The following is a 17771-nucleotide window of genomic DNA, read 5'->3' as shown; positions in this document are numbered from 1 at the left end:
GACTCTGGATGCTCTGCAGACCCCGTCAGGCTGTGGTAATAAGCAGGGGCTGTTTGAGCGGCAAAGTGTAAACCTGGTCCTTCTTAGTGAGACTTTGCAGAAATCCCACTGGAGATTTTTCTGCCCCTGCCCTGTCTACTTTCCTTCATAATGATAAATGGCTGAAAAGAAAACTATCTAATCTCCAAACTGCTTGCTTTTTTTTCTCCTCTTTCTTCAAGAAGAGAAAGAAGAACACAGTCACATAAAACAGAGTCCTTCATCGCCTGCTTCTCAGGAGACAGTTCCTTCCCTTTTCATCCCAGGCCTGTTTCTGATCTCTGATGGGCTCGCACTGAAAGCTCTGGCCAGCCTCTCTAATCAGCTGCGACAGATGACAGACGCTGCAGTTGCTTGGGTTGCCCATCGAAATTGAATTGATTACCCGGCCCCTTTGCCATTTTGTTCTGCACACAATTGCTTAATAGCTGTCACCTTGGCTTTCAGTTCCAGCCGGCTGCAGGCTGACTGGTTCCCATTACTTGGGATGGCCAGTGCAAGTTCATCACCTTTACAGGATGTCCCTGATTGATTCCGTATGCCTCGGAGACCTGTAATATATTTGCATAGGAGGGAGCATGGCGCTGTTGGGGGACGGGATAGAACTCTCTGGGCTGCGGGAACTGCCAGGTTTCGCTGCAGGGCTCGCCATATTTGAATCATTACCAAGGCTTCTTGTCAGGAGTCTGGCCTCTGCTGACACAGCTGCTAATGAATTTGTAAATTTTTAAAAAAATACAAAACAACCCAGCCTGATCTAACCTTTGCTGTCGCCACCTGCTGCCTGGGTGGGGACGGCCCACAGAACCGTGCTTTTCCTGCTGAGCTTGTGCTGGTCTTTGGCAATGACAGCCTCTCCCTCCCCACTCCATTCCCGTTCCCCTGCTTGCCAAGCGGGAGAACTGGGCTCGGAGGGGAACATCTTTCAAGTGAAATCTTTGCACTGGGAACTACTTCAATTAGACAGCAGGGGGAATGTTAACATGCCCTCCGGCCTTTTAAGTGGGTTTTAATTTTATGTTGTAAGATAAGACACTGCGAGGCTCGGGCTGCTCCTTCTCCAGCAGGCTCCATTAGTGGGGCGAGCCGAGGCCTCTTGACCCCCTGAGGCCCAGCCAAGACTGGAAGTTGGTTTGGTTTTTTAACAATTTGTCAGTCTGACCCAGCTTCTCTTTCATTCTCCCTTTTGTTGTGCCAGGCTCTTCTGTTGTTGGAGGGCCGTTGGGTAGCCGAGTTGTAGCTGAGAGCCTAGCCCCCTTTCCCCAAGCGGCCGGGCCTGGGCTAGAGAGCAGAGCCCTGGGTGGGAGCTGCCTGTCCATGGCCTCACAGCTGAATATTCATCGTTTTTTTTTCCTTCCCTTCCCAGGCAGAGCACTGTAGAAGCAGACACTTTTCATGTGGCAGGTTTCTGGCCCGATGATGTATGACCTGTTGGCGCTACTGAATGGTGCCCTTTGTTCCAGGGTATCCCATGTGCCCCCTTTTTATTGACTTGTTGATTCAGAGGGGCAGGAAAGTTCCACAAATCCCACTGCAGGCCCTGCTCTCTAGCCGTGCCCAGGTGGGGAAGCCCAAGGACCTCATGCTTCCCAGAAAGCAGGTAGGAAGATAGGGGCTGCCTAGAGGCAGAATATTCCTTAAGAGATAGCATTCTTTACCTTGGACTCAGGCAACTATGTGTCTAGAGAGTCTGGGAACCCACATGTAGCTCCCAGCCCTCTGTCTGGGGTTCTAGAAAGTGTGGGGTATCCCAGAATTCAGTCTTCGCCCAGAAAGAAAAGAGCAGAGCGGGTGTGTACACAGGCACACATACATGCAGACAAAACCCACTTAAAATTAAAATTAAACCCACCCCTTCCCTGAACCCTAAGCCAGGTTCAGGTAAGTTTTTCTCTGTGACCAATGAGCCCAAGATGGGAACCAACAGCCAAAGAGAGAAGGAATTGGCCTCCTTCCACAGCAAGAAGTTTCCCCAGAGAGCAGCCCTACAGCCACAGGGAAGGACTTGAGGGAGGGGGGGAGATGACAAAGTCGACTTTTTACCCAGCAGGAAACCTCATCATCCTGAAAAAGATGGGGGTTTAAAGAATACCCTTACCCTTGCTTTCTCTTCTGCTGACTTCCCAGACCAGCCTGCTGTGCAGACAGTGGGTAACAATGAGCAGCTTTGGAAAAGGAGCCACAAGGGATGGGGGCAAGAGGCAGGATTGTAAGGAGGGAGACCCAACACACCTTTCCACACCAGCTTCTCTTCTAATCCAACAGGGTGAAACTAGACTGAATTTCATCTCTCCTTTTCACACTCCATCTTATGGCCAAGCTGTAGGGTATCTGGCGGACGGAGGGGAAGCAGAGCTCTCTGCCAGGCCTTCATTCTGTTCTCTGGGGTGCAGCTGGCTGATGAGCTCAGATATCTGACTTCTCCAGGAACCCTCAGGCTCTCACTTCAACCTGCTCTTCAGTTCCTTGTCTGAAGAGGCCACACAAATCCCACCAAGAATTCCCTTCTGTGTAAGACCACCTCTCCCAAATCACCAGGTTGTGTGTTGATTACTAAAAGGGGGCGAATTCTGGTGTCTTGCCTGCCTTGCCTTTCTGGGGTCTTTGTGGGCCCTGGAATCCAGACCCGTCATCTGGGGAGTAACATGAGAGGTACAGTTGTACCGTTGGTTCTAAATTCCTTCACTCGAGGCTCAGAGGCTCCATGGTATAAATGCTCAGAGGCACAGAAAAAAATACCAGCAAAGGGGACACTAAGACCATTGCTGAGCCAAGAAATGACAAGTCAGTAGTAAAGAGCATCCACACACTTCACAGTTGTAAAATGGCTTTATGTTACGATATGTAAAATAAAATGTCCATGCTATATAACAAAACACTTGAAGTTCCATATCCCCTGTTGGCTATTGTGTCTTCTAATATAGTTTAATCTGTGGTGGGTGTATATTTATATATATAGATTTATTTATTTATATATTTATTATTTATTTATTTATTTATTTATATGTTTTCTCTAAACCATTCTTAGTTTTTAACATCAAATGTGTAATAAAAATTTAAATAGATGTCTTTTCCAAATACCCCCTCCAGCGTTTATTTTATTGTTTATTCGTTTGTAAAAAGCAAAGCTGAGTTTGACATGTGGCCTGCGTTTGTGAGAGAGAGATATATATATTTATTTATTTATATAATATATAAATAGCTATTCAGCATGCAAAGAGTTTAGTGATTTCCCAAATTAGATTACAGAGTTCACACCAGCCGCACGGATGGTCTGGTGACGTTCCACGCTGAAGAGCTGGGCTGGGGGACGACACGATCCACCTCACGGGAGAATTATCCTCGCTTCTCTGAGCTCACTGGCTGAATGTACTGGAAGAAATGAATGTTTTCTCGATTCTTGTTTTTATTTCTGTCGGGCTTTCTTGCTCCAAAGGCGAGGATTTTCTGGGAGCTGAACAGGCTCTGCCTGGCAGCAGCTCCAGTGTGGTCTCCTGGGGACGTTGCCAGGTGGAGTGTGTTTCATGATGACCAGTCATCGGATGCAGATGGTGCCCGAAAGGCCGAGTCTTGTACACCAGAGAGAGAGTGGGAAACTGCATGTCGGGGGCTGAGGGGAAGGACTTTGTACCATATTTAAAAACCTGAATGATGACAGAGATGTTATTGGTTGCGTTTTCCCTCCTCTTGAAGGAAAAAACTAAAATGTTTTAATACCCATCAGGTGGCACTTAGCACATGACCTTCTCTGAAAGTCATCCCTCAGACCTCAGGACTCCAGGGATCAATTTCCAGGCCACTGACTGAGCCGTGAGCTCGACTCTCAGAGAGCGCTTTGTGGCTTAGCTGAGCGCACGTCTCAGGTCACCTCACAGAATCTCCAGAGGCCGAAAGAGGGGCCCCCTACTCCCCAGACAAGATTTCCAGCTTCTCTTGCTAACAGAAGGCCAGGAACTCAAAGATGTGCACAGAGACCTCCCACCCCAGCAATGAGAGTCTTCTCCAACCTTCCCTGCGAGAGAGACCTCATCACCTGGCCCCTGAGTGAATCAAAGATTATTTTATCAAAACCTCTCTAAGTAACTCACATGAACTCTCCACCCCCGTCCCATCCATGCACCTGTCAGGAAATGTGAGGTAACAGTGGACCCAGGTACCAGAGCCAAAATCACTTCTTAGGTAATTGTGGTTTTCTTCCTCGTCGTGGCCTCAGCTGTATGTCAGAAGGCGGATATTCTCCAAACGTAGGCAGGTACACAGGCACACATACATGCAGACACCCTCCCCTTTGAAATACCTTCCCGCAGGTATTGGTAGCGCAGGCCACCCACAGAGGTTAACACCGGATTACCGTGGTCCTGGGGCTATCGATGGACAGGGGAGTCATCCGTCAGTCCAGTTCTCTACCGTTCCCATTCCTGAATGATACTGTAAGGAAGCTTCCCGGGACAGGGAGAAGCTCTGAGAGTAGAGAAACTCGTTGGCAGCATTCAGGTGTGGAGAGGGCGGCTTCCTCTCGCACACGGCGGGGAGGCCGCGCTCCCTGGGGAAGGAGGCGGTGGGGCCCCGCTCCCGGACCTGAGACTGTGAGAGCTGATTGTAGACGCTGAAGTGGGTGTTTCCCGGCGGCTGGGAGCTCTGAGCGGAGAGAGTGGGCAGCCGAGGCATCATAGTGGTGGCGGTGAAGTGGGTGGGGAAGGACTGGTAAGGCACAGTCTCCATTGTCTGAACACTGTAGCTTGTGTACGGGGACACTGACGTCCACATGTTACAGCTCAGCGGGGGTGGGGGCAAGTCGTCCACCCCAGACACCCCAGCAATCTCCGGCCCCGAACCTGAGTACATACAGGCTTCTCTTGGGGTCACCTCACTGCAGTAGGAGGGGCTCAGCATCTGCTGGTCGTAGGGAGGGGGAGAACGGAAATAATGATCCTCTCCCACTGCGGGGGGAGCTTCCAGATAGGATCGCTTGCAGGGTAAGTCCAGATGGCGGGCACTGTCTGCTGGAAGACAGAGAAACCTTCAGGAAGAGCCATTTCCACCAGCCCAGGGCCCAGAACCCTCTTCTTGGATGCCAGGACAGCCTGCCATTGTCACTTGGGACTTGCCCCTCAGCCCATGTGGCCATGGCACTTCCAGAATCACTTTAATCAGCTACAGCTTTTATAAGGTGGCAGCAGCCAAGAAGTGGTCAGATTATGGACCCTGCTCAGAGGCCACAGGGGACACCACATCAGTGGACACGCAGTGATGTGGTCAGCCAGGCGGCATATAGCTTTCATCCTTTGCCACCATGACTCCTGGGGATGGGAAGAGGCCGTAATGTGCCCTGGCATTCTTAGGCGAGGCCCACCCTGGCCAAGGAAAGTGGAGGCAACTGCCAGGCCAAACTAGGCCCAGAGGCCACATCTGTGTGAATTAGCCAGAAAATTAAAGCCACAATGTTTCTGCCTTAATCCTCAGCTCCCAGGAAGGCCTTCGCAAGCCAAAGATACTTGCAGGCACGTTCCTGTTGCTTTTAGGAGAGGAAGTAAACCCTACATGTGTTCAAAGGAGTCCCAGCATTGTTATAATACAGATTCCAACCAGTGTTTACAAAATGGAAACGGAGCTGATAATCAGTAAAAGGTGACTTGGACTTTTAAGGCTAAGCTGATCCTCTCTTTGGGGAAAGATGACATCAGCTGCCCCAAACCATCTATGTGTGTCTTTCAATGTCCTCAGCCATGACGGCTTGACTGTCTGGAGCGGCATATCCTCTGGGTCACCCCTGTTTCAGGATTGAGGGTGCTTTGATAAATGAGAGCTCTAGTCCCCACACCTCTGGACCCTGAGGTGTCGGCCTCCTCGCAGACTTAGAGACAAATCCCTGTGACTTCGTGTGATGTGCCCACCCCAGGAAGGCTCTGAGCAGTGGCTATGAAAAGCACCTGGCACTGGGCAGGAGTACCCACCGGGGTCCTGGGGACATCAAGGCCAGAAGGGGTCTGTGAGGATTAAAATCAAGAATCAACATCCCTGCACTAAGCCAGCCATGCTCCTAACCCTCCAGGTTTGTTCTCCCAGGCCACACGATAACCAGGTATGTGGCGTGTGTATGCATGTGTGTGTGTACATGCACACATACACGCATAGGTGTGCGCCCACAAAGCATGAATGTTCGCACATATGGTGGAGAGTGTTTGTAGGAAGAGCTTGACCCCTTGTCTGACCCTCTAGGGCTGCCAGCCTAGGAGAGAGCTACCTCGTCTTTTCAGGCAGTGGTAGAAGAGGCTGGAGTCCCTCTGGGCTGGGAAGGTGTTGAGGGGAAGGTCCTGTGGCTCAGCAGTGGCGAACTGCATGTGAGCCCCATTCTCATACTGGTAGTGCTGGAGCGCCTGGTGGGCACCGTGCAGGGGACTGACGTCGGGCTTGGCTGAGAGCTGGGTAGAGACGAGCCTCTGCCTCATGATGCTTTTGGAGATCACAGGATATTCTTTGCTGGCGAGCCAGGGAGGACAGGGACAGAAGACAGGAAGAGAGTAAAGACACTTTGAGGGTTACCCTTCGTTCTCCTGAACCCAGTCTGCACCCCTACCCCCGACCTGTATGCCGTCCCTCGGGCCAGGCAGCCCCACCTCTGCAGCCGGGCCACACGCAGGTCACTGTCGTCACTGCCCCGGAATCCCTTGGCAAAAGGGTTGTTCTCAATTTTCAGCTGTGTGATCTGTCAGGAGAGGACACACAGAGTCACCATAGTAGAGGACTGAGCTGGTCCTCCTCCCCTGTCCCATTCTGTTCAGAGCTCTGGGCAGAGTCAAGGGACGGGGTACACCCCAGCCCTCGGCCAGCTGGCCGGCAGCCTTGCCGAGTCCTCCCGGCCCTCTCCATCCATGACTGGCTCCTTGCTGGCTCCCATCCATTCTCCTCACTGCAGACCTTCTGACTCTGCCTCCTGTTCTCCTATCTGTGTGCCTCTCGCAGCTTCACATCTGTGTCACCCCATCCAGGGCATCTGCCACAGCAGCTTCTGAGGGACCATACTAAAGCAAATCTGTCGCTCTTCTGCCTGAAATCTGCCACAGCCTATGGCCCTTCCTCAGTCCCCCAAGCCGACCTGGCCAGTCCCTTGCACGATGTGACAATCCCCCTGAGAAGGGTTGCCTGGGCAGCGGCAGAGGGACCGGAGAGAATGGCCCATGCATGGACCCAGAGGCGGTTTGGGGCAGTCAGGCTGGGGAGGGGCGTGGCAGGGTGGGAGGTAGACCCATCTGACCACTGGCTGACCACAGGCTCAGTCTCCCAGCTCCCACACAGCTGACCATGCCCCGAGGCTCCTTTCCCCAATCTTTTCCCTTTCCTGGCAGGCCCTGAGTCGGATCTTTGAATCCCAGCAGGGTCAAGAAGTTTGTAGGACAAAACGGCCTAACACTCAAGCCACAAGGCAAGATCCATGCTCTTGGTTCTGATAGTGCCGACTTTGTCCACTCCCCATAATTACTTCGCACTGGAGATTTAGGAATCTGGTCTCCCTTCCTACTCAGCATTTGCTTTCTCACTGCTCCGAGGGACAGTCCAGGTGTCCAAGGCGCCTCTGCCCCGTGCATGGGGCTTCCCTTCCTGCCTCCCTGATGGCACAGAAATGCCAGGCAGGGTCAGCGGTGGGGGCTGGGGGTGGCTATACCTTGTGATTCTGGTAGGAGGTCACAGAGATGAAGGAAGTCTCTGGGAACACATGGGTGCAGAAGGCTGTGTTTTTGGAGCCGAAAGCATTGTTCTCATCAGCCTTCACGATGTGTAGCCTTGGCTGGTACTTGTGCATGGAGTTGAGGATGATCTGGAAGACAAGGGTCTCTTTCTGAGCTCTAGGTCCCCACCCCCTCATCCCTGGTCTCAGTCAGCTGGCCTCAGGCTGGCTTTCATGCTCCTAAAAGCCCAGGCTCCAGGGCCTGACTCCTGGGACAGGCCAGAAAGGTGCCAATGCTCCCAAGCAAAGAAGCAGGCTCCTGGGTCCCCGCTCAGCCCCTCTGCTCCAGAACGAATGCCTGGCGCCAAGACCTTCCTGATGGCACAGATGTTTCACTGCAGTAATGAAGAACTGAATAGTTTAAAGCCCAAGTGACCTCAGCACTGTGTAGTAGGTGGAATTCCGAGCTGTAGGCAAAGGCCCAGGGTGTCACGGACTTGCTGTGTGACCTCAAGAAAGTCACTGGACTTCTCTGAGCCTCAGTTTTCATATTTGTAAAATAGGATCCTAATTCGTAACTCATCTCCCTCAGGTTTCCTGCTCCAGCTGCCTCTTTACCCTGCCCATCCCGTCCTCTCTTGCCTCTCCTGTTCCTCACCACCACCACCCCACGCACTGCTGTATGACCCGCTTTTCATAAAGATGCCTGCCAGGATGTGCAACATGGGGGAGGAGCTGAGGAGAGTGTCCCACTTGGGGTTTTTTCATCTGTTTCAACATTTTCAGAGGCCTGCTGAAGGGATTCTGGGAGACCCAGATGCATCCTGCCGGCAGACCTGCTCAAGGCTGTCCACAGCCTGGAGGGAAGCTCCGTCATAAGCTACAGTTCCAGGTGCCAGGGTAGGAGAGAGCAAAGTTCTAGAAATAATGCCGCAGAAGGCCAGAGGCCCCACGCTACCTACAGGCCCTTGAGGATGCCTGGGGCTGGGGAGGTGGGTCGACCCACCAGACCAAAAGAACCCAAAAGGCCTGGCCCTGGAGCCCTGGGAGTAACATACAGTAGTTGCGGCTCCAAACCTGCTTCATTCGGCTGTGCCCCACGGTAGCGGCTGCATCATGTGCCATTAAAATGTATTTTTTATCGTTGACATTTGCCAGACGCCCTCCCTATTGGAGGCAGGACCAGGAATTTGGGGCATTTTATCAGCACCGCTGCTTTTGTTAACCCTTTGGCTCCTATTCTGGCTGGGCAAGGCTGGCCCTCTGGCCCCATTACTCTCTGAGCTCCCTTCTCTCCTTCCTTTCCTTCTAGGGGTGCCCCTTCCTGGACTAGCCCTGCTGGATCCCATCTTCCCAGTTCCCAGGGACAGGTCTGGGGCCAGATTAAAACCCTGAGTGACCAGAGTGCCAGAAGAAGGGCCAGAATCAGACTCCTCTAGGGCACACCAAGGCAGAAGGGTTAGTCTAGGGAAAGGTGCCACGTTCAGCACGGCCTGGGGACAGAGAAAGCCTAGGGGACAGGCACAGCTGAGGAGCAGGTGGGGCAGCAGCTGGGCCGTGGCCTCTGGCTCTCCCTGGGCTCCTCAGCTTGCCTGGATCTCTCCATCCAGCAGAGCTAGTTTTTCTGCCTTCTGCACTGGCTGTGACAGCCTCCCGTGACAAATCTCTGGACCCTCTCGGGGCAGATACCGAGCACCCCAAGCCCTCAGCCAGGGCCTGCAGCTGAGGACCCATTGCTCAACTGGGAACCTGCCAGATAAGCAAACGCAGAGTGGACACAAGTCCTGCCTCGGGAGGCCTCAATGGACATCTGTTTCAAAAGGTTGGGGATAGGGGATGGGTCTTGGGAAACACCTCTCAGTCCCTTTAGGTTATTCTGCCACCCCGCAATGCCCCCCCAGCTGCAGGATGGGTCCACAAAGGACCCAAGTTCCCAAAAGACCAGGAAACTAAATCCCTGGGAGGTGGTCAAGATGCCTCCAGAAGTCTCCAAAGTCCCACCTCCTGGCCTTTTCACATGAAGTTCCTTTGGCTTGATCTTCCTTTTCCCCTCTCTCTCACCTTCTAGGGTTATCTTCTCTAAACCTGACTCTTCCGGGAAGCCTTCCCAGATCACTAGGTCCTTTTGTGAATCCCTGATTCTAAAACTTCCTCCCTACACATTGTCTACTTGGCTGTTGTGTTGCTCCCTAGTGATTTCCTGTTCCTGCTTGTCCCTTCAATTAAACTGTGAACTCCTCAAGAGAAAAAGAGAAAGGGCCATATTTTTTACTCTTTTTGTACCTCTGGGCTCCTTTACCCTCAGACAGGAACTAGGTAAGTGCAAGGCAGCCTCTAAGGCATTTTTCAGGTAAAAATTCGAGATTAAACCTGTGCACAGCATGCTGCCATCCCCCGCAGCAGGACTAGCCCCTGGCCACTTGGGGAGAACACAACCTGTGGACTGACAGATCTAAGCAATGCCAGGCCCCAGCACAGTGAGGCTGGGCTGTCCCTCAAGGATACCATCAGACAGATGACAGCACCCTCCCTGCTCCTTGGCCACCTGGGGAGTCCTAGGCTCTGTTGGTCTGGCCAGAGCCCTGGGTACCATCAACTCCCTACTCCTCACTGTCACTCACCTCCAGGTCCAGTCCGTGACCAAGTCCTGTGACTCCATCCACAAGATAAATGTCTCTCTGTTCCCTCTGCCCAGCACTGATTCAGCAACACCACCACCACCCCCCGCCATCTCTCTCTGGTTTGGGGCTACCTCCTCCCTGTCTCCCTCTCCATTTTCACTGCTACACATCAAATCAAGTCACTCCCCTGCTTATAACATTCCAGTTCACCCAGGACTGTCCACTTGCTTTGTATTTCTTCCTCTTGCCTCCCAAGTTTTCCTCCTTCCATTCCTGCCAACATTCAGAGCTCAATAAATGTCTTATATTCATAATGCCACCTTTGATGGTTCCCTCTTGCCCCTTGGGATAAAGGCCAAACTCCTCAGCCTATCAGACAAGGTCCTTCATTGACTGAGGTGGAGAGATTGCCAAACACACCTTCTAGGGGAGGGACCCAGTCTGGCTGGCAGGGAAAACTGGGAAGAGAGAAAGTGCCAGACGTGAAGGACAGGGAGGAGCCATAGGGGGTTGCAATCCTGGACACAGAGAAGTCGGGAAGCGTCCAGTAGCTTCAGTGGTTCTCTGCTCAGCAGCTGCAAGTCTTGAGCAAGCTCTTTCCCCCCAGGCATTGGGGTCCCTATCTGCAAAGGGAGGCCTTCGACTAAGAAGTGGTCCCAAACACCCCTCATAACTCAGACACTCTGGAACCCATACAGGTGTCTGGAAGAATGTCCTGCTTATTGAACCAACGCAATTTTAAACTGGTGCTTCCGCCCCAACAGCCCAGGAGAATGTGGAACCAACTCCGTGACTCACACCTGGCTTTACTCGGAAGTTCCTCAGGCGCCACATTAATCTCCTTTGCCAGAGTCTCCCATTTATACTTGTGGCAGAGGACGTTGGGCCAAATGGACCAGCCACGTCAACAAACCCCACTACATAACTGGTCTCATCATTGTTTTACAGACATGGGATTCATTACGTTCTGGCTACAATTCAGAAGCCTGTTCTATTTTAACAAACTGTGACAGCGCCAAACATCCATTTCCTCAAGAGATCACCCTAGCGTGCTTGGCCAATGAGGTTGAGATTTATCTGCATTAGAATCACAGAATATAAGCACATGGAGAGGCAAACCTTAGAAATCATTCTAGTCCAACCTCCTAATTTACAGATGAGGAACAGGAGGCTTGTAGTGGGAACGTGACTTGCCCAAGAACACATAGCTGGCTGGAGACAGAATCCTGAGAAGAGTCCAGATGGCCTTTGAGAGAGCACACGCTGCTCTCCACAACACGCTCAGAAATTAATGATAAAGTGTCAGCCCAACACTGTGAGAGACGAGGATTCACCAGGCCCTTATGTCCATCACGGAACACAGTGTATCTGGATGCTGGCTGCACAAATGTGGCCAATGTCCATTTTGTCATAGATTAAAACCAGATTTTCCCCTGTGTCGTAATTTTACTTTTTAAGACCACCTTCTCCATCATCCTTCTTACCCTCTCCAGTCCTGCGAAGAGGTAAGGATGGAGGCAGGTTCTAGAGCTTACACAAAAAGAGGAAAAAAACTGAGACCCAGAAAGGTAAGCGATTGGCTGAAAGAAGACCCAAACTAGAGCTGAGTCGGGCAGCCCATTAGGCAACTCAAGAGACCTCGGCCAGGTATGCCTTAGGCCTCACTCCCAGGGCAACAGCCCAGGCGCCCGGAAAGCTTTCTGCCTTCTCTCATAGTCACTGCAGTGTTCACAGAGCATAGCCTATGTGCCAGGCCCTGTGCTGAGGAGCCTACACACATCGAATAATTACTCTTTACAACATCCCTGTGTAGTAGGCATTATTATTGGGTGCATTAGGCACAGCCTAAGGGCACTGCAGCTCAGGGAGGTGAAGGCATCTACTCAACCTCAGACAGCCAGTGGGAGGCGGAGCTAGATTTTGGACTAATTCCTGAGCCTGAGCTCACACATGTCCCTGGCTAGAGAGCACCAGGCCCTATTGGGAGTTGTACAGGGCATCTGTACAACTCCCAATGCACCGAGCAAGGGCTCAGCACATTGTCAGGGTGCAAAATATGTGGGAGAAAAGAAGGAAAAGATGGAGATCAAGAGCCCTGGGTCCCTACCGACATGCTGACAGCATAAGCTTTGGAGGAAGTTCAGCCCCTGGCAGAGAACAAGCCTTCTCTAGCTAAATCCCACCCCTGTCAGCCAGTTCTCTCATTCACTTATTGCTTACCAGCACCCAATGTGCCAGACCCAGTGCTAGGCACTAGGATACAATTGTGACTTAAAACCTTGTGGTTTCCTATCTAGTGGGGAAAGACACGCAGTAATCCAAAAACTAGGCAAAAGTAAGTAGTGAGAAAATGTACTGGAACAAAGACTACATTTATTTATTTATTTATTTATTTATTTATTATTATGTATTTTAAAGTTTAGCCAATTTTTATCTTTTTTTAAATTTTTTTTTAAAATTTGTCAGAGAGAGAGTGAGCAAAAGCAGGGGGAGAGGAAAAGGGAGAAGCAGACTCCCTGCTGAGCAAGGAGCCCATTGCAGGACTCAATTCCAGCCTGAGCCAAAGGCAGGTGCTTAACCAGGTACCCCAAGACTACATTTATAATAGTGATGACTAAGATGAAATACCTAACTGAAAATATATAGGTTCTGATGAAGAAAACTTTTGGGGGGGGGGTAAAGATTTTATTTATTTATTTATTTATTTGACAGAGAGAGATAGTGAGAGATAGACAGCACAAGGAGGCAGAGCAGCAGAGGGAGAGGGAGGAGCAGGCTCTCTGTTGAGCAGGGAGCCAGATATGGGACTTGATCCCAGGACCCTGGGTTGATCCCAGGACCATGGGTTCAGGACCTACGCTAAAGGCAGACACTTAACAATGGAGCCACCCAGACATCCCTGTGATGAAGAAAACTTGATGACACTTTTGAAAAACAAAAAGCAGGCATCAAACAAAGAGAAAGGCATTCCTATCCATCCCTCCCTAAGTCAATTTATAATTTTGAGTGATCGTAATAAAAATACAAATAAGTTTCTTTTTTAATTATATGCTGATTCTTAAAGTTCATATAAAAAAAAAAAAAACACAGATAAGACGAGCCAAGAAAACTCTGCAAAAGAAGAGCAATGGGGGACCAGCCCTGCCAGACACTAAAGCTTATCGTGAAGTCTCAACAGCGAAGGCACTGGCACATGAACAGACACAAATTCAAGGGGGATTTAGTGTACAGAAATAAGGCATCTGAAGCCAGGAGGAAAAGAGAACCAGTCAATTATTGGTGTGAGGACAACTGGATAGCTTTTTAGAAAAAAAAAAAAGTTGGATTCACACCTCCTATTGAATGCCAGAATAAATTCCAAAAGGATCAATGGTTTAAATGTAAAACTAAATCCATAAAATATTGGAAGAAAAAAGAAGAAATTTTCCTTCAAAGTAAGGAGTGGGTAAGGGCTTTCAGTCACTCAAAATCCAGTATCCATAAAGAAAAGAGCAATATTTTCAGTCAAAACCTTCTGTGTTTGAGTACCCCTATAGGCAACGTCACAAGGCAAATTGCAAACTGGGAAAACACATGAGCAGTTCCTGTCACATATAGGGGCTAAGCCTTCCTCATTTATAGAAGCTCCTAGAATGGATAACTGCTCAAAAATCTGAGAGAAAAAATGAGCAAAGGAAAAAGATGTTCACAGAAGAGGGAAAAAGATGTTTAACTTCACTCCGAATAAAGGAAATGCAAACTGAAACTACAACCAGCATCTACAGTTCACCCCTCAGACTGGGAAAAGCCCAGAACGTCTCTCCCACCTGCTAGGAAGGCTCCAGCCACGGCAGGAATACACATCAAAAGGCGAAACCACGAGTTAAAATCCAAACACCTCTGAGCAAGCAACTCGCCACACAGAGATACTTGACGCAGGTGTAAAGTGATATATGTACCAGTTTAATTGAAAGAGCAAAAACGGGCATCTTCATTTCTTCAATAAGGACTGGCTACATGATTTATAGAACCGTCGCACAATGAAATTCTACGAGGCTATAAGGAAAGGAATCAAAGGAAACTCTAGATGAACGGCATGATCTCCATTTTATACTGTTTACAAAGCAAGGTGCAAAAAGCTTTTATAGTGTACTACCTTTTGCATATGAAAGAAAGGACTTGAGATTCTGCATCCTGCTCATTTATGCAAAAAGAAATGCCAAAAAGAAATTATTAACAGTAGTTAGCTGTGGCTGGGGATTAGAAGAAACTGGGAAATGGAGAACCAGAGGACAAAAATGGTTTATTACAGACATTTTTTTAATTTACTCATTGGTTTGTTTTTATATCATGGAACTGTGTATTTCCTATTCAAAAAACAAATCTGATTTATAAGTATAAAATTCTAGGGGGTGCCTGTGTGGCGCAGTTGGTTAAGCATCTGACTCTTGGTTTCGGCTTGGGTTGTGATCTTGGGGTCATTGGATGGAGCCCCAAGTCAAGCTCTGTGTTCATCGCGGAGTCTGCTGAGGATTCTCTCTCCTTCTCCCTCCACCCCTCACCCCTAAAATAAATAAATAAATCTTTAAATAAGTAAAATCCTAACTGCAGTAAGGACTAGGACAGAAAGGTGGATGGCACGTTGGGAGCATGTAATGGGGACCCTGAACTGTCTCCCTGCAGAAGGGGCATTTGAGCTTAGATCCCAAGGCTCAGGAATAACTAGGTGAAGAAGCCCGGGGTAAGAGGAGGAAGTGGCACACCGAGGGGACAATGTTGTGCCACTTGGTGACCAAAGAGCCACAGCCTACACCCCCAGCCTGGAGCCGACCCGGCCTCTCGAACAGTTAGACTTACTGTGTCAGAAATCGTAAGCTGGTCTCCCAACTCAGCAGTCTGGGAGTCCTGGGGCATAAGAGGTCTCTCTTCTCACACAAAGATGCACAGACGCACAGACACACCCTGCTGCAGCCATTGGCTCCCTGCCTCCAGATCAGGAGAAAAGGTAAGACCCAGCCATCATCAAGTCCTGCTGTAGGAGAGAGGCCCTACCTCAGGGAGGCTCTCCTCAATTTCCAGAAGCTGGTTCTCTTATCATTTCTTGGTGTCCTGGCCCAGGACCCTGTGGGGGTGGGAGGCAGTGCAAGTAGGAAGCCATGGGCACCTGCCCCTCCCTAGGCAGAGGAACAGAAGTGGAGCTGAATTAGGGCCCTAAGGCAGCAGCCCTAAGGTGCTGCCCAGCACCCCCGATCCTTTCTGCCCATCTCTGGGTTTAGGCTTACTCCCAGAAACTTACTCCCAGGGTATTACTGGTGGTAATACCCTGAACCTACCCCAGGAAGGAATAGAGGGCCCTCCTGGACTGCAACAAACACCCACCAGGAGTTTTCTAGGGAGAACCCGGTCCTAGAACACATGGGCCATGTGGTCTGAGGGGTCCCTCTGGCCTGTATGTAGGACTGGCTGTCCTGTCCAGGCCTTCATTGGGACCCTGAACCCTCTCCCGGGGTGGGCTGCAAATGAAAGGCAACAGCTAAAATCCCCAAGATACTAGGAGACCCAAGCCAAAAGTCCAAACTTCACTTGGTTGAGAAAGTGCCTCAAGGTCCAGGAGGTTTTAAGGAAAACTGAAACTCTGGAGGTGAGCAGTGCAGAAGCAAGGGCTTGTTTGGGGCAGACTCGTAGCCTGACATAGCTCTTTCCCAGGCTCCTGCACTGAGAAGCCAGGCAGGGTGACGAAGGGTTCAGCACTCCTACCGGAGCAGGCCAACAAGCAGAAAGCCCTGGTCCACCTGGCTTATCTAGGAATCCATCCTCCACAGCCCATGCCTGCATGGTCAAAAGCTGCTCCCTCTCCAGGGATGCTCCAAATAGTTGAAGATACCACAGCTCAAGCCCTGGGTACAGAAAAAACAGGCGGAGAAGCCAAAAGAACGCTGGACTGGGAACAGGTATGGGTTCAAGACAGCTCCTTCACACCCAGCCCCTGAGATAACGGCCTTGTCTCTGGGTCGTGCCACCATACATGGGGAGCTGTCACCACTGAGCTGCTCATGCTGGGCAGATGCAGGGCTGGGGGATGCTCTGCATCTCAGCCCTCTGCAGAGAGCTGAGTTAGTATGGGGAGTATCCCTATCGCCAAGGAAAGATGAGCTCCAGGCAGATGTGGTGAGTGTAGCCGGGGGCACCCCCAACATCACGAGCCCCTCAGGCAGCCCCATGGGCTCAGACTCAAGACAATATGCAGGATTACGGCAAACTCCTTGTGGACTCGAGAGGCCACCGAGGAGCAAGCCAGGCTGGGAAGATCTACTGCTGGGCTAGGAAGGCCAGGTCTCTCTCCCACTTCTTAAAAAAAACCCCACTTTTCAAGCACTTGAGTCCCACCCCTGCCACCTTCTGCAGGGGTTACGGGTGGGGGTCAGGGTTTGACGAGTCCTCTCAGGCATCCCTGCAGCTGGGAACCATGGTAGCCAGCCGTGCCTCCACCATTCTCACCAGGACTTTGATCTCTGGGTACTTTGGACTGCTCACTCCAAGATCCAGCTCTTGCCAAGCTCTGTGCTCACCCCAGTGGTCAGTCCCATGGGGTCCCTGTGTGCAGTGCTGGGCAGAGACAGGCCTGCCAGGGAGGTTCCCACACACCCACCACAGAGGCCCTCGTTAACCTCTCCAGGTTGGTGCCATGACTTGGGCAAGCAAGGGAGGCCGGGTAGGAGCCCATGGGGAGCGAAGTCTTGGCCAGGATAGTGCCCAGGAAGACCCAGGAGGCCCTTCTCTTCCTCTGTTAAAAGGCCCCGTGCTCTGGGAGGTGGGGGCTTGGCCCACCCTTCCATTGGATCGGTGGTTTGTCTCTGCCCCCACGAGAAGTTGGGGCTGCATCTTTCTGCCACACGCCCCACAGCACCTGCTTGCATCGCATGAGAAAACCTGCACCCCTTAAAAACAGAAAAGTCAGGAGTTAAATACACTAATTAAGCTTTCTCCTAGTTGCTTGTTTAGATTACCAACTCAGAAGAGAACTGTACAGACTCAGAAAATTAGAAGCAAGAGCTGCTAGTCTTATATACCACTCAGAAATGACCCACTGCTGGCATTTTCCATGAGGAACTATGATTCACAAGATTCTGATATGCATGCAACCCCTCATTAATAGAATTTAGGTATAAAAGAGGCACCTCCCTGCACCCCCAGCCCTACCCCTGTGTCCCCCACCACCAGACACACCCTGAAGAGTTCATGAACAGCCTGGGTAACTGCATCTAGCAGCCTCTGCTGCTCCCGTGCCCCACCCCATCCCCACTCTGTACTTCCAGAGTAAGGATGGGTAGCTGAGAGGGGCCTGGCCTGTGCCCTGGCGGATAATACCAGGTCCCCAGACTTCAGTTTGCCACACACTTGAGCTAAAAATTTCCACATAAAACGCTTTTTGTGGGCCTGCCAGAGCCAGATGAGGAAAGAATGAG

At 50.8% G+C, this 17771-nt stretch overlaps 1 protein-coding gene across 1 annotated transcript in view; it reads right to left on the bottom strand.

Annotated features, from left to right (window-relative positions):
• Positions 1–2849: 2849 nt before the first annotated feature.
• TBX4 (T-box transcription factor 4) overlaps positions 2850–17771 on the bottom strand; it is a 28263-nt gene continuing 13341 nt past the window's right edge. Inside the window, exons 7-10 of the mRNA XM_044250247.1 lie at positions 7703–7855; positions 6657–6745; positions 6284–6519; positions 2850–5039 (exon numbers count right to left, since the gene is read on the bottom strand). Of these exons, the coding sequence (XP_044106182.1) occupies positions 4423–5039; positions 6284–6519; positions 6657–6745; positions 7703–7855 (1095 nt within the window). The 3' untranslated portion in view covers positions 2850–4422. The remainder of the gene's footprint in view (positions 5040–6283; positions 6520–6656; positions 6746–7702; positions 7856–17771) is intronic.

Source organism: Neovison vison, chromosome 5 (genome assembly GCF_020171115.1).
Source record: "Neovison vison isolate M4711 chromosome 5, ASM_NN_V1, whole genome shotgun sequence".
Lineage (NCBI taxonomy): Eukaryota > Metazoa > Chordata > Mammalia > Carnivora > Mustelidae > Neogale > Neogale vison.
The sequence above is the reverse complement of the archived record's forward strand: the minus strand, read 5'-3'. Positions and strand labels throughout refer to the sequence as shown.